General features: G+C 42.0%; 2 protein-coding genes across 3 annotated transcripts; both read left to right on the top strand.

Moving 5' to 3' along the window:
• The first annotated feature begins 7906 nt into the window (after positions 1–7906).
• On the top strand, positions 7907–9992 carry LOC122038746 (ribulose bisphosphate carboxylase/oxygenase activase, chloroplastic-like). Its single transcript, XM_042598665.1, has 7 exons — positions 7907–8066; positions 8140–8441; positions 8538–8643; positions 8724–8809; positions 8885–9357; positions 9452–9733; positions 9816–9992. Exons 1-7 carry the CDS (start codon positions 8016–8018, stop codon positions 9929–9931), a joined length of 1416 nt encoding a protein of 471 aa, XP_042454599.1. The 5' UTR covers positions 7907–8015; the 3' UTR covers positions 9932–9992.
• A 134-nt stretch (positions 9993–10126) lies between these two features.
• On the top strand, positions 10127–13061 carry LOC122038745 (L-type lectin-domain containing receptor kinase SIT2-like). 2 transcript variants are annotated; one of them, XM_042598663.1, is made up of 2 exons: positions 10127–12447; positions 12533–13061. In XM_042598663.1, the coding sequence occupies exon 1, from the start codon at positions 10419–10421 to the stop codon at positions 12435–12437; it is 2019 nt and encodes a 672-aa protein (XP_042454597.1). In that variant the 5' UTR covers positions 10127–10418; the 3' UTR covers positions 12438–12447; positions 12533–13061. The 2 variants fall into 2 exon arrangements, with proteins under 2 accessions (XP_042454597.1, XP_042454598.1); XM_042598664.1 differs by having other exon boundaries at positions 12525–13061.
• Positions 13062–16602: the final 3541 nt, after the last annotated feature.

Here is a 16602-nt window from a genome sequence, read left to right as displayed (position 1 = left end):
GATTCCTAAGGTTATCATGCTTGTTATTATCGACAAGTGCAATAAAATTCCTAGCATGTATTTTATTAGAATTGCAAAAATGAACCTTAGAGGTTACCTTAGGGTTTGCCTTAGCTCCCCCTATCGATGTGCCCGGTCTCTTGCCCTTGTGAGGTTGCCTCCCCCTCGGACAATGGCTCCTATAGTGTCCCCTTTGCTTGCATTTGAAACACACGATGTGCTCCTTGCCCTTGCGTTTCGGGACTCCGGCTTCCTTGACCTTTGGCGCCGGTGGAGTCTTTCTTACCCTCTTCGGACACTTACTCTTGTAATGTCCACGTTCCCTACACTCAAAGCACATAATGTGTAATTTAATTGAACTTAAATTGCTTGAGTTACCTAGGGTTGAGGGTGGATGCGAGCTCTCTTCTTCATCCCTTTCGGAGGTAGAAGCTTCTTCTTCTTGCTCCGAACTTGAAGAAGAACTCTCCTCCTCTTCGTCCTTAGATGTTGAGTAACCCTCAACTTCTAATTCCTCTCCTCCATGATGTGAGCTACTTGGCTCACTTAGCTCCTCTTCATGGCTTGAATTTGAGCTTCCCTCATGGAACTTGGCCAAGTTATCCCATAATTCCTTGGCATTGTTGTAACCTATCTTACACAAGATGTTAGTAGGCAATGAAAATTCAATTATTCTCATTACCTTTTCATTGATTTCGGATTTGTGAATTTGTTCTCTTGTCCAATCCTTCTTCTCAAGTGGTTTTCCTTCCTTATCCACCGGAGGAATAAAACCTTCTTGTACACAAAACCAATTCATTATGTTAGTCATAAGAAAGTACTTCATCCTTACCTTCCAATACGCGAAGTCACCGCATTCGTAGAAGGGTGGAATGGTGATGACTTCTCCATAGAGATCCATTCTCTAGCTTTGCTCCCACGGGTGTTGATCCGATGAAGAGCGACCTCGCTCTGATACCACTTGTTAGGATCCTACGTACTCGGCTAGAGAGGGGGGGTGTGAATAGCCGCCCCAAATCGCTCGTTTCTTCCTACAATTCGTTAGCGCAGCGGAAAAATAAACTAGAAACGAAAGGAAGAATATCAAACCTTAACACAGCGATGTACGAGGTTCGGAGATGATGCTCCTACTCCTCGGCGTGTCCGTAAGGTGGACGAACCCAATCAATCCGTCGGTGGATGAGTCCCCGGAAAACCGGCTAATAAAAACACTCCTTCTGGGTGGAGAAACCTCGCCACAGACACTTCTTGCAATAGCAAGAAAAGAGTACAAGGAAAACAAGAAATAAAGTACAATACAAATGTAAACTTTCTTGCCTTCTCTTCGACTGGAAGAAGCAGCAGCTTCCAAGCGCCTACAACAGCAGGTGACCCAGCCGGAAGCTCACGCGAAGCTTCAAAGCAGCTCAACAAAGCTCAACAGCAAGCTTAGCAGCACCAAGAACAGGAAGAAGGAAGAGGAAGTAGAAGCACCAAAGCCTTGATCTCCTTTTATAACCTGCGAACCTGCACAGCGAAGACAGAAGCCAGCGGAGAAGATGGAGCGACCCGTTGTGACTCAACGGTCGACTCGTGGACCGATCAGGCTCCACCCTGATCGGTCCAGAACCCTTCTGATCGGTCTGGGGACCGATCAGATTGCTCCACAGAAAGTGCCCAACTTTCTGTTCGTTTCCTGATCGGTCCGTGGACCGATCCCACTTCTCTCGGCTGCGTCTCTGATCGGTCGTGGAGACCGATCAGGCTTCATGCTGATCGGTCCCCAGACCGATCAGTAAGCTCACAGAACTGCGCTTTGCCTTCTGTTTGTTATCTGATCGGTCACCAGATCGATCAGATACACAAACGTATCGCTGGATCGGTCTGCAGACCGATCCAGAGCTTGGTTTTTGCCCAAACCAATCCCAAACCTTCAAACCAATATCCGGTCAACCTTGACCTATTGGTACATCATGCTTAGCATCCGGTCACTCCCTTGACCTGCTAAGACTCCCCACCAAGTGTCCGGTCAATCCCTTTGACCCACTTGGACTTTCCTCTTCGTGCCAAGTATCCGGTCACTCCTATGACCTACTTGGACTTCCCATCACCAGATGTCCGATCACCCTTGATCCATCTGGATTTTTCCTTGCCCGGCTTCACTCACCAGGACTTTCCTACCGAAATAGGGCTTACCTGAACCTAATTTTTGGTCTTCTCCTCGAGCAGGGTTCCGCTCCGGCTTCTCGTCCCTCGAACGTCACATATGTTCTTCTCGTCCACCGGTGTAGTACTCTTTCATAGTACTTCGTCCCTCGGATGCACCGAGCCCGTCGGCTCTCTTCCCGTGCCATCCTTCTCGCTAGCTGCGTCTTCCGCTCGACTTCCTATGCTCCTAAGCTCCTGCACACTTAGACACAGGGATCAAACCAAAACAGGACCTAACCTAACTTGGTTGATCACATCAAAACAACCACGAGGTTCAACAAGAACATTGTAACCATGTGTTTAAATTAAAGAAATCTCTCTATGGTCTAAAACAGGCTCCTAGAGCTTAGTATGAGAGGTTAACCACATATTTAATCTCAAAAAGCTTCGAACAAGGTCAAATAAACCCAACTCTATTCGTAAAAATAATTAATCAAGATTTCTTTATAGCTCAAATTTATGTAGATGATATAATATTTGGGTCAATTAATTCAAAACTCCTACAAGAGTTTATAACATTAATGGAACAAGAATTTGAAATGAGTCTAGTAGAGCAACTAACATTCTTCCTAGGGCTTCAAATCAAACAAATAAATGAACTTAAGTTTATCAACAAAAATATACACTTGAATTACTTAAAAAATTTGGTATGAAAAATTTCAAGGAAATTAAAACTCTAATGGCCACCAATGTGACCTTAGACAGTGATCCAAGCGAAAAACCCATAGACCTCAAATATTACAGAAGCGTCATAGGAAGCCTACTATACTTGACTGCCAGTCTGCTTGATATTTTATTTGCAGTCAATATGTGTTCTAGGTACCAAACATGCGCCAAGGAGTCACACTTGGCTAATGTTAAAAGAATTTTTAGATACTTAAAAGGAACATCCAACATAGGAATGTAGTACCATATAGAACAACCAGTTTCAAAGTTATAGGTTTCTTTGACTCAGATTATGCCGGTTGTAAACTAGATAGAAAAGGTACAAGTGGTGGTTGTCAACTACTTGGACCATCATTTGTCAGCTGGTTTAGTAGAAAACAACACTGTGTTGTTTTATCTACTACTAAGGTAGAATATATAGCAATAAGAGAATGTGTTGCACAACTATTATGGATGATGCACATCCTAAAAGACTTCAATTTAAACTTTAAAAATACAAAAGTACTAATTGATAATATTAGCTCAATCAACTTAACAAAAAATTTAGTGTATCATTCAAGAACTAAACACATTGAAATCAAACACCACTTTATCAGGGATCATGTAACTAAAGAAGACATTGAACTCAACTACATTGAATCTAAGTAAAACTTAGTTAACATATTTACCAAATCCCTCCCTGAAAGTAAATTTAGTAATTTACGTCGATAATTAGGAATGTGTGTCATAGACTAGGATTGCTACTTTCAAAATAATTTTTCAAAATAATTTACAAATTTTAGGAAAAAGTCTTTGCTTTGATTTTTTTATAAATTTCCATTTTCTTAGTCTTTCAAAATTGACTTTATCCTTAGTCTAGATCAAATCCATAGAAAGCATACTCCTATAGTTCTAGGTATTGAGCATCTCATAAACACACTAGGCCTTCCTTGATTGTATATTCAAAAAACTAGAACGGTGTGACATGCATAGGCAAATTGTCTGGACTTAAGATACTTATATCAATGCATCATCATAAGTCTGGGCGAGAAATACCAAATTACAGTGATCAAGTTAAGTAATCTATCTTAATCAAACACTAACTGAATATATTTACTTAACTTGACTAACCAAGTGAGCACTGCTATCTTCTGATAATTAGTCAGTAACTAACAGTTAGACATTTAAGGACAATTTTTATATGAATATTTTTCTTAAATAATATCATGTTCAGGGGGAGAATATATATAATGAAAAAATACCTTTAATTTTTTTTTTTAACTTTCACTTTTAAAAACGAAGATTGGGTTAAAAATGTTTTTTTACTCAAAATAACTTAAAAGCATTTTGAAAATATTTTTAAGATAAACTCTTGTTTTGAAAATAAATTCTAAGTTTCTGAAAATATTTACTAACATGAAAACTATTGAAGACATTTACTAAAGTTTCTTTTGGAACTTCTTACCAAAAAATTTTTTTTTGACAGTATTTCACATTAGAAATAATTCTTCTTTAAACATCTATCTTAGAAAAGTATCTCTCTTTAAAAGTATTTAAAACATTTGCAAACAAGTTCTTGGACAATTTTTGAAGCATTTCTCTGAGAAGAGGTTTTTTTGGAAATCACTTTGAAATTTTTACTTACGAAATTTTTTTCTTTAATATTATTTTCCTTTGAACATTTTTCAAACTTACTATGACTCAAAAAACTATTGAAAAATATCTCCTTTTTAATTTTTTGATAAAAATCCTTAAAAATCCTTTTGAAAAGTATTCTTGCAAAACTATATTTCAATATTTTTGCAAAACTTTATTTTTGATCAAATTCTTGAATATGTTTACTCAGAAATCCTTGACAAAAGTTCTCTAATGTTACTTAGAATTTTTTTTAAAAGCTTAATCAAAACTTTACATACAAATTTTTGACTTAGTACTTACAAATTTTTTAAGCTTTTAGTTAGTTTCTACATTCTTTGTCAAAATTTTATGCCTACCTTCCATGCTTACTCTACAATTTATTTTAAATTCCTCTGCATATTTTTTGATGAATACTAAAAGGAGAGGGTAAGAGTTAAGTAAGAAAAAGCCACTAAATTGTGACAAATCTTAACTCTAAAACCATCAAGAGAATTAAACAAATAACAAATCTTACTCAAGCATCTTTTCTCTTGAATAAAGTTATTACTATTTTATTTTATGCATATCTTTTCCTAACTTTAATTCAGGTTATCATTTTATCAAAAAGGAAGAGATTGTTGGTACAATTTATACTAACGGTCTAACTTAAATTTTGATGAATGACAAGTGAGTTAAGTTAGGTCTTTATATGATCTAATTGCTTTACCGAGCATGCAGGAGTTGACTGATCTAGAGGATCTAACACCCGGCTGAAATCCAGTCTAAGGACCCGATAGTTGGTACGAAGCCCAAATAAGTCAAAGGATCGACCTGATATCTGGAGGAAAGTTCGATTGGGTCCACGGGACCTGACAATTGGCAGAAGTCGAATTAGGTCTGCTGACCTGATAACTGCAGAAAGACCTGGTAGGTCAAGAGGCTAGTTAATCGACTACAAGTTGGTAAGTGAAGGTAAGTCACTGCAGTAGAGTGACTTGGTGAGGACGCGTCTAGATTGAGGGAAGCAGACATTGGTCCATTTTAGATCCATTTTGGATCCTTAAACTGAGACCTTGACTAGTTCTTGGTCTAGGGAGGGTAGGAACTAATTATTATTGTGCTAACCTTGTGTTGCAGGTTAGATGTGTTAGTTTTAGACTCATATTTTCTAAGGCAAAGGGAGCACAAAAGGCCTCGGGTGAACAGTGCCCAAGGCGCTTTCCAGGTGAAGGAAAACCCCTTCGCACTGTTCATGGAAGGCGCCTTCAGTGCATGGAAAGCGTCTTCCGCAGGATAAAATTCTGACATCTTCGATGATAAGGATCAACACTTTTCAAGATTATATTTTACAAACTATAGGCATCTTCAACCCTATGGAAGGCGCCTTCCACAGCCTATAAAAGAAGTGCTCGACCAAGCTTCAAGATACAACTCAGATACAACTTTCTACGCGTCCGATTGAGGTTTCAACTGCTCTAGCTTATTGCTACGACTCTACTACATCACTGCAATGCCCGTCTACAGTTAAGAAGCTGCTCAAATGCCAAGCTCCAGCTGATCGTTTCTGAAAAAGTGTTTGGTAATTTTTAAATTCTGTACTTGATTATTGCAAAAGAATAAGTGCAGTTGCACTTGTTCCAACTTTCTTTGTACTTGATTCACTCTTTCGACGGTTTCGGAAGAGATATTTTAGTAGATTACCCATCGATAGGTCCACGAGACCTGAGTCTTGGAGTTGGAGTCGCCAAAGGCTCTGAACCAAGTACAACTGACCATGTCTGTTTCTGTCTTTTACTTGCTTTTAATTTTTATGTTTTTCCGCTGCATTTACTTTGATCTCAAAATGAAAATAAAAGTTTTTCAAAACCATATGATTCACCCCCTCCCTCTCATGTGCGACTCGATCCAACACAGGTAAGGTCCCTTAGGGCCCACTCTCTCACTTCTCCTGGGCATAACTCCTATTCTACGCTTGATCAACCCAAGTGTTGGTTGGACCCCTCAAGGTTCAAACCCTCACTTCTTCTGGGCACGACTCCCTGTCTACTCTCAGTTGGCCCAAGAGATGGTTGGACCCCTCAAGACTTAGACCCTCACTTCTCCTGGGCAAGGTTCCCATTTTACTCTCAGTCGGCGCAAGCGTCGGTCAGATGTCTAAGGCACAGTTCCCCATGCCTCCTGGTCATTGCTCGTGGTTCATAGCCAACCGGGTCCAAGTGTCGGTCGGATCTCCGGGACTCATGTCTCCATGACACTTGATTGGCTCAAGAGCCGGTTGGGCCCCTCAGGGCTCAATCCCTCACTTCTCCTGGACACGACTCCCAGTTTATGGTCGGTCGACCCAAGAGCTAGTCAAGCCCCTCAGGGCTCAGTCCCTCACTTTTCCTGGGTATAACTTCTAGTCTACGCCCGGTCGGTTGAAGAGCCAGTCGAGCCCCTCGGGGCTCAGTCCCTCACTTTCTCCTAGGCACGACTCCAAGTATGCTCCCGGTCGGCTCAAGAGTTGGTCAGGTCCCTCAGGGCCCAGTCCGGCCCCTCATGGCTTAGTCCCTCACTTCTCTTGGGCACAATTCCTAGTCTACTCTTGGTCGGCTCAAGCGTTGGTTGGATCTCTAGGAAATAACATTGTTAGGGAATCGTAACCACTTGTCAGAGAATAACGACTGTTGTTTGAGAATATTCTAATGTTCTGCCACACACATGAAGCAGAATTTTCCTCTACTCAATGGGAGTCCGTCATACATCCTTTATTACCCAACATACCCTGACACTTAACATTCTTTGATACCTCATAATTACAGAAGTTCCGAGGGGCAGTATAAAAAGGGAGGTCCTCTCCGTTAGCTAGGTACGCGCACTCACGTATCTATTACAGGACTACTATTCATCTTCTTTTTGTACTTTTTTCTTTATGCTACTCCTGACTTGAGTGTCGGAGGGTTTACATCAGGGACCTTTTTCCCTGATTCTCGCTCTAATTCTTCTGTGCGATTTGTGTGTGGTATGCGCAGGACCGAGGGTACCACTTTCAATTGCTTCGCCTGACCTAGTACGAAGGTCTAGTAGTGGCAACGCATCCTTCACCGTTAAATATATCCTGATAACCGATATTTTTTTTTTATCGAATCGATCATTCCAAGATTAATCAATAAGACTAATTAGTTTTAATTTTTTATTACAATAAATCTATCTAGTCAGAATGTGGCTGCCAGAATTATATATATATATATATATATAATTAATATTTAAAAATAATATTATTAAAATATTCTTAATAATGATTTATAAAATATATTCTATAATCCGATTCTAATCATTTAGCATAGTATTTTTTTTTATTCTGAAAGTCATGGCAATAAGTTGAATTTTACGACTAATCGTTGTTAAGAGATAAGGGAAATTTAGCCAATCTGAAATTGTGTGGCCGCCAGGGCTCAGCGAGCCACAACCACACATGCAAGGAACGAAGCCGTCAAGCCGACGCTCCGGTCCGGCTGCTTCACCGATATATTCGAATTCCCAACGCATCTTTTCTTGTTTGCTCTCCTCGAATTCCCGTTTCCAGCATGGCTACGGCAGCAGCGTCCACCGTCGGAGCTGTCAACCTAGTGCCGCCGGTAACAGTCATCAGTATGAGCTCTGTTCTCTCTTGCTCGCTCTGTTTTCTAACTCGAATTGTGTTACTTTCAGCGGAGCTCGAATGCATTCCCGAGCTCGGCGTTCTTGGGCAGCAGGTTGAAGTGGAGCACCGCAGGCACGAGCCATGCCAGGATCTCCGGCGGCACTCTCAGAGTCTTGGCCGCCGATCTCGACGAGTCGAAGCAGACGGAGAAGGACCGGTGGGGAGGGCTCTACCACGACACCTCCGACGACCAACAGGACATCACGAGAGGAAAGGGGCTGGTGGATTCCCTGTTCCAGGCGCCCTCGGGCGACGGCACCCACATCGCCGTCATGTTCTCCCAAGAATACATCAGCCAAGGCCTCCGCCAGTAACATATATATATAGCTACCGATCGAATTAAACTTCACTCAAGTTGCAGATTTGTTGGGTTAATTTGTTGAATTGATCAGTTACGGCGTAACAGGTACAGCCTCGACAACACCATGGGAGGATACTACATCGCCCCTGCCTTCATGGACAAGCTCGTCGTTCACATAGCCAAGAACTTCATGAACTTGCCTAACATTAAGGTTACCTAAATTACAAATGTATATATCTTTGTTGTTCTTGTCACGACTTGAATCTTTGATTTCTGCGTGATGGTTGATAGATTCCTTTGATCTTGGGTATTTGGGGAGGCAAAGGGCAGGGGAAGTCATTCCAATGCGAGCTTGTGTTTGCAAAGATGGGAATCAAGTGAGTTTGTTCTTCAATTTATTAAATCCGATTAAACTGTTCGATGATTAATATATATAATTGCTCGGTCGACAGTCCGATCATGATGAGCGCCGGAGAACTGGAAAGCGGCAACGCCGGGGAGCCGGCGAAACTATTACGTCAGCGTTACCGCGAGGCTGCAGACATCATCAAGAAGGGGAAGATGTGCTGCCTGTTCATCAACGACCTCGACGCCGGCGCGGGGCGGCTGGGCGGCACCACCCAGTACACGGTGAACAACCAGATGGTGAACGCGACGCTGATGAACATCGCGGACAACCCCACCAACGTGCAGCTGCCGGGGATGTACAACAAGCAGGAGAACCCGCGTGTCCCCATCATCGTCACCGGCAACGACTTCTCCACCCTCTACGCGCCGCTCATCCGCGACGGCCGAATGGAGAAGTTCTATTGGGCGCCCACCCGGGAGGACCGCATCGGCGTCTGCACCGGCATCTTCCGCACCGACAACGTGCCCAGAGAAGACATCGTCAAGCTCGTCGACTCCTTCCCTGGCCAATCTATCGGTAAACCAAATTAAATTCATTATTTCTAACCTCTCTTATGAACAAAAACAGTTAATCAATCATGATTGACAACTTCCTCCAATGCAAAATGCAGACTTCTTCGGTGCAGTGCGAGCGAGGGTTTACGATGACGAGGTCAGGAGATGGGTGGCAGAGACCGGAGTGGAAACCGTGGGGAAGAAGCTGGTGAACTCGCTGGAAGGGCCGCCGACGTTCGACCAGCCGAAGATGACTCTCGACAAGCTCATGGAGTACGGGCAGATGCTGGTGAAGGAGCAGGAGAACGTGAAGAGGGTGCAGCTGGCCGACAAGTACCTGAGCGAGGCCGCCCTCGGAGACGCCAATGAGGACGCCATGAAGACCGGGGAGTTCTACGGTGAGCATGTCGATCCCATCCCTTCTTCCAATTTCTGCAATTGACAAGAAGATCGACGAATTGTGTGGCGTATCGTGCGCAGGGAAAGCGGCTCAGCAGGTCCACATTCCAGTTCCGGAAGGATGCACCGATCCCATCGCCAAGAACTTCGATCCGACAGCCAGGAGCGATGACGGTAGCTGTTTGTACACTGTCTAAGTCTCTATGAAGCTAAATGTTTGAAGTTTGAACAATAAAAGCTTTTCGGATCTTTGACTTATTCTGAGGTTAATCTGAATTCTATCTCTTTATTTCCTTTAATTTTTGTTTTAAGGCTACGCATGAACGTGTAGAAAACTTAATTAATCTAGCCGTAGCGTTGACTTGGATTCTGTTGTAAGAGACAAGGTAGCATGCCCATATCACGTCTCGATACATTAATGCCCAGATCCTGTTTTCCTTAGTGAGACCAAATCATACAATTAACATTGCCTTCTTGAAGAGGTGGCTGTCGCTTATTCCTTGAATTAAACGTATAGTATCTCCTCAGTCGTTGCCTTTGTATTTATTATACAGAAAAAAAAACCCAATAAAGAGAAAACAAACAAATCTAACTCTATTTAGTGAGATCGAGCCCATATAATTAGGGCCTTAATTATGCAAGATGAGCATAAGAAATTGGGGTTAGATAGTTTTTGTGCCAACGATGAGTCAACTGCCCATGCTTTCCGCCGTCCTCTGCTTCATCGTCGTTGCAGCAGCAACCGCCGCCGATGAGGCCTTCGTCTACAATGGATTCGTAGGGGCGAACCTGAGCCTCAACGGTTTTGCGGAGATCACCGGCGACGGACTCATCAAGCTCACCAACGACACAGAACAAGCCCAAGGACACGCTTTTCACCCGCTTCCTCTCCGTTTCAAGGACTCCGCTACCGGCGCGCCTCGCTCCTTTTCGGCCACCTTCGTGTTCGCCATCGTGCCGGAGCACTCTGATGTGAGCGGCCATGGCATTGCTTTCGCTATCGCTCCGTCCGTCGGTATTCAAGGCTCCATGCCCAGTCAACACCTCGGCCTCTTCAACGTCTCCAACATCGGCAGCCCCAGCAACCACATCGTGGCCGTCGAGTTCGACACCGTCATGTCCGTGGAGTTCTACGACATCAACAACAACCACGTCGGGATCGACGTCAACACCTTGGTGTCGGCGAACTCCTCGCCGGTGGCCTATTTCGAATCCGGCGTCCCCAAGAACCTCACGCTGATAAGCGGCGACCCGATGCAGGTGTGGGTCGACTTCGATGGCCACGACCTGCTGCTCCAAGTCGTGGTGGCTCCTCTCTCTGTTTCCAAACCAGAGATTCCCATCGTTTCCTCAAAGATCAATCTTTCCTCCATCGTCTTGGATGAGATGTTCGTGGGCTTCTCTGCCTCCACCGGCGCCGCCACAGGATCCCACTACATTCTCGGATGGAGTTTTAACCTCAACGGAGATGCGCAACCACTCAACATCTCAAAGCTTCCTCCAGTTCCTCTTCCCAGAAGCCAAAAGAAGAAATCCGATGTCCTGGCGATTAGCCTTCCTCTAGCTACTGTAATCCTCTCATCGATCTGCATAACAGCGATGATTTTCATCGCTATAAGGAGGAGGAAATTTGCAGAGTTATTAGAGGATTGGGAGCTGGAGTACGGACCGCACAGGTTCTCATACAAAGATTTGTACCGAGCGACCAGAGGCTTCAACGAGGCGAACCTCCTCGGCGCCGGCGGCTTCGGCCGGGTTTACAGAGGTGTGCTACCGTCGTCAAAGGTCGAGGTCGCGGTGAAGAGGGTCACCCACGAATCGAAGCAGGGGATTAAGGAGTTCATCTCGGAGGTCGTGAGCATGGGCAAGCTGAAGCACCGGAACCTGGTGCAGCTCCTCGGCTACTGCCGACGGCAGGGGGAGTTGCTCCTGGTCTACGATTATATGCCCAATAGAAGCCTGGATAAGTTCATCTTCTACAAGGACCGACCGCGGCTGGATTGGTCGCAGAGGTTCCGCGTCGTCAAAGGCGTGGCGGCGGGGCTTTATTACTTGCACGATGGATGGGAGCAAGTGGTGATTCACAGGGATATCAAGGCCAGCAACGTGCTGCTCGACGGGGAGTTTAATGGGAAGCTGGGGGACTTTGGGCTCGCGAGGCTGTACGACCACGGGGAAAATCCGCACACCACGCACATCGTGGGGACCTTGGGGTACCTTGCGCCGGAGCTGAGCAAGACGGGGAAGGCGACGAAGGAGACGGATGTGTACGCCTTCGGAGCCTTCCTGCTGGAGGTCGCCTGCGGGAGGAGGCCGCTGGAGGTGAAGGGGTCGGCGGACTCTCCGGGACTGGTGGAGTTCGCGCTCGAGTGCTGGAAGAAGAAGGCCCTTCTGGAGGCGAGGGACGCGGATTTGGGGGAGGAATTGGCGGCGGAGGCGGAGGAGGAGGTGGAGGCCGTGCTCAAGCTCGGGCTGCTCTGCTCGCACCCTGATCCTATGGCCAGGCCGACCATGAAGCAGGTGGTGCAGTTCTTAGAAGGCGACGCTTCCTTGCCGAGCATGTTGCCGGAGGGATTGATCGACGGTGTGGCCACGCTGAAGTATGACGAGTCCTTCGACGATTTCCTCAAGCTCTATCCGTCCTCTTCACATGCTGAAGCACTTCTACAGCAGTCGTCGCCATTATTTTCTGGCGGTGGCTGAACGATTGCAGGTCACTATTAATTGTCTGATTTTGTTAGAATTACGACTTTGTTTGTAAATTTGTTTTCCCCCATCGGTTTCTTTAAGCTTTTCAGTGACACTCGGTACGGGATGAACAGGAGCTGTATACATATTAACCAGGCAGATACTCCATGGTCGAGTTTTCAGAGGTTTAAGAAATAGCGCCTTAAAGTTGTGTAACTGTCACACTGAAATAAAAACATTCAGCAACGAACATATCGTTTGTTCAAAATCCTTGAGGACACTTCAGAAGTCTTTATGATCCCTCAAACCTCACCTTCGCCTACAAACGTCATTTTGGTCATTGGTTGCCTGCGGTTGTGGTTGGAATTAATGCGCTTATCAAGAATTTAAAGAGAATAACAATTCTCAACCACATTGGAAAAATAAATGGTTTGACAATTTCAAAGAAAGTTGAATACAATTGATTGGGCGATAAATTTTAGAAGATTGGATTAAAGTCAAAGATGACTATTTATGGGAGCATTGAAAATATCCAATGTAATTTAATAGCGTTTATGATTTAATTGATGTAACAAGTTCTCTCCTAAAGTCTTCTTTTATTTCGTTTTTCTTGTTATTCTATAAAATATATGTAACTCATTGTGGGTCTCACTTGCACATGCATTATACTCATATCTCATATTTAAAATATATAATTTAGGGTTTAAAAATTATTTTATTAAATTTAAATAATTATTTTTCACTATACTATATATCCATTTTGGATTCAATAATATAATTAATTTTTTTATTTTCTTAATTTCTATATGATATCAAAGCGATTCTACTTCTCTGACCTAATTTTTTCTGCCGCTCTCTGTTATTACTTCATGTTGCCGTTATCGTCTCCTATTGCTATGGATTTCAGCACTGACACACTGTGCTATCAATTTTGGTATCGACGTTCTTTTCTATCGATTTCGATGCTGACACCCTGTGTTACCAATTTTGACATTGACGTCCTTTTCTACTTATTTCGATACCAACGCTATGTGTTGCTGATTTATATGTTTGACATCCTTTTCTGTCTCAAATTCTTCGTGTGACTACAGGTCATCTTGACACTAGTTTTTACGGATCGTACAAATGTGTATCCTTATAGTTTGATTATTATGAGCATTATTCGTTCTGTCATCATGTCTGGTTGTATAGATGCTTCATGAAAATTTGATTCGTATATGTTGGAGCAGTTTTAATAGTTATTTATTTCATAGCCCTCTGCCATGTCAGCTTCCTCTTATATAGGTTTGTCATCGTCTGGTATTTCAAGTATATCTTCAACCTTTTGAATTTTGGACTCTGATGCCTCCCATCATATATCATCTAATTTATCATCTTTTGTTTCTTTTTCTCCCGGTTTATCTATATCTATTATGACTGCTGATGGTACTCCTATTCATTAGTAGGTGTCGGTTCAATTGTTACATCTTGTTTATCTCTTACTATTGTTTATTATATTCTGAGTCTTACTTTAAATCTTATTTTTATTAGTCAATTATGTAAGTTTAGATACTTAGTCTCTTTTTCTTCATCCAATTGTTATGTTCAGGACCCGAAATCTCAGATGTTGATTAGGACAGGTCGTAGGCAAGGAGGACTCTGTGTTTTAGATCAACTCAAAGTACCAAAAGTTGTAGCTTCGAGTGTTAATTTATCATCTTTTCATTTGAGTCATTCATCTTTTGATTTTTATTTGTGGCACTCTCGTTTAGGTCATGTTTCAGCATCTCGTTTGTAGTTTTTAGCTTCTACAGGAGTATCAGACCTTTAAAAAATTTTGATATTTTGTATTATAGTGGTTGTAAACTAGCCTAATTTTTTGCCTTACCATTTTCTAAAAGTCTTTCTTTTTTCTTTTGCTCCATTTGATCTTATCCATTTTGATGTGTGGAGATCCTCTCCTATTCCTACAAAAGGGGGGAGGGATCAAGGTATTGTATTTCGTTTATTGATGGTTGCACTCGTTATATTTGAGTTTCTCATATGAAACACATGTCTGATTATCTTACCATTTTCAACAACTTCAGAGCTCTTGTGAAAACTCAACATTCTAATGTCATAAAATGTTTTCATTGTAATTTGAGGGATAAATACACTTCGAATCATTTTTCACAATTACTTACTTCAGATGGCACTATTTATCAAATCTCTTGTACAAATACTCTTGAATAGACTGGTGTGGCTAAACGAAAACATAGATATCTTGTTGAAATAACATGTTCATTTTTATCATCTACCAGTGTTCCTAGTACATTTTAGAGGGAAGTAATCCTTACTGCTGCTCACGTGATTAATAGAGTTCCAACCTCACATAATTTAGATTTGTCACCTTTTGAAAAATTATATGGGCATGCTCCCTCTATTCCTCTTTGCGTGTTTTTGGTTGTACTTACTTTGTCCTTTGTCCACATGTCGAGTATGATAAATTAGCATCTCGGTCCGCTCTTTGTGTCTTTTGGGTTATGATGTTACTTAAAAAGGATATCGTTGCTTTGATCCCGTTAGTAAAAAATTGTATGTCTCTCATTATATTGTGTTTCTTGAGTATATTCTATTCTTTTCTATTCCAACTAGTCTACATAATATGGCAAAGTCAGATCTGCTTTGTATTGATCCTTTCAATACTGACACTGAGGAAGTTTCACCCACAGCTCCTACTGGTAGCTCAACTAAATCTGGTGTTTTGGTTCCTGAGATATCTACTCCACATGCTCCTCTTTCTGCCATTACCCAATCATCTCCTGAGGTTACAGATGATCCTTCTCTCCACCATCGTCAATCCACTAGTATTCGTAAGTCTACTAAACTACCAAATTTTGCTTTCTCTTGTTATTCTCATTCTTTTACTTCATTTATTTCATCTATTCATTGTCTTTCTGAGTCTGTATCCTATAAAGAAGTTGTTTGTAACTCACTTTGACATAGTGCTATGACTGATGAACTAACTGCTTTGCACTAGAATCATATATGAGATTTGGTTCCGTTGCTACCAGGAAAATACACTATTGGTTCTCGTTGGGTATATAAGATTAAAACTAAATCTGATGGTTCTATCGAATGATACAAAACTCGTCTTGTTGCTAAAGGTTATTCTCAGGAGTATGCCATATATTATGAGGAAACATTTACTTCTGTTGTAAAAATAACGATTGTTCGTACTCTGATTGTTGTTGATTCTATTTTTCGATGGAGAATATTTCATATGGATGTCAAGAATGCATTTTTAAATGGTGATCTTCATGTAGAAGTTTATATGACACATCCTCCTGGTATTTCACACCAACCTGGTGAAGTTTGCAGACTTCGTAAAGCTCTTTATGATGTCAAACAAGCACCTCGTGCTTGGTTTGAGAAGTTCTCTACAGTGATTACTTCGCTTGGTTTTCATCCTAGTAATCATGGTTCAACATTGTTTGTTAGATGTACGAGTGCAGGTTGTATTCTTTTATCATTATATGTTGATGACATGATTATTACTAGTGATGATTCTGATGAAATTACTTTTTTGAAATCTAAGTTGACTTGTTGTTTTGCTATGAAAGACTTGGGTATACTATACTACTTTCTGGGCATTGAGGTTGCTTATTCCCCGAAAGGTTATATTTTATCCCAGTCGAAGTATATATCTAATCTGTTTGAACATGCTCGTCTTATTGATAATAGAGTTGTTGATACTCCTATTGAGACTAATGCTCGATATTCTCTATCTAATGTCTCACCTTTGTTAGAGCCTAGTTTGTACAGAACTATTATTAGAAGCTTGGTTTCTCATCGTGACTTGTCTAGATATTGCATATGTTATTCATGTGGTTAGTCAATTTATCACTGCACCAACTATAGTTCATTGGGTTGTTGTTCTTCGTATTCTCAGGTATCTTTAGGGTACTCAATTTCAAAGACTTTTATTTCCTTCTACTTAATCTCTTGAACTACATGCATACTCTAATACAGATTGGGCTGGTGATCCTACAGATCGTAAATCTACCACTGGCTTCTGCATTTTTCTTGGTGATTCCCTCATTTTTTGGAAAAGTAAGAAGTAAGATGTTATTCCTAAATCTTCCACAGAAGCTAGTATCGTGTTATGACCTCAACTACTTGTGAGATAGTTTGGTTGTGTTGGTTGTTTACGGATATGAGT

The sequence above is a fragment of the Zingiber officinale genome, chromosome 1A, assembly GCF_018446385.1.
Source record: "Zingiber officinale cultivar Zhangliang chromosome 1A, Zo_v1.1, whole genome shotgun sequence".
In the NCBI taxonomy this organism is placed as follows: Eukaryota; Viridiplantae; Streptophyta; class Magnoliopsida; order Zingiberales; family Zingiberaceae; genus Zingiber; species Zingiber officinale.
Note: the sequence above shows the minus strand (reverse complement) of the source record. Positions and strands in the feature narration are given on the sequence as shown.

Bases quoted from the DNA above. Each gene is read 5' to 3' on its own strand.
- LOC122038745 (XM_042598663.1), top strand. From the start codon at position 10,419: ATGAGTCAACTGCCCATGCTTTCCGCCGTCCTCTGCTTCATCGTCGTT.
- LOC122038746 (XM_042598665.1), top strand. From the start codon at position 8,016: ATGGCTACGGCAGCAGCGTCCACCGTCGGAGCTGTCAACCTAGTGCCG. The intron at 8,442-8,537 runs GTAACATATATA...ACGGCGTAACAG, and splicing joins ATCAGCCAAGGCCTCCGCCA to GTACAGCCTCGACAACACCA. The intron at 9,734-9,815 runs GTGAGCATGTCG...TATCGTGCGCAG, and splicing joins GAAGACCGGGGAGTTCTACG to GGAAAGCGGCTCAGCAGGTC.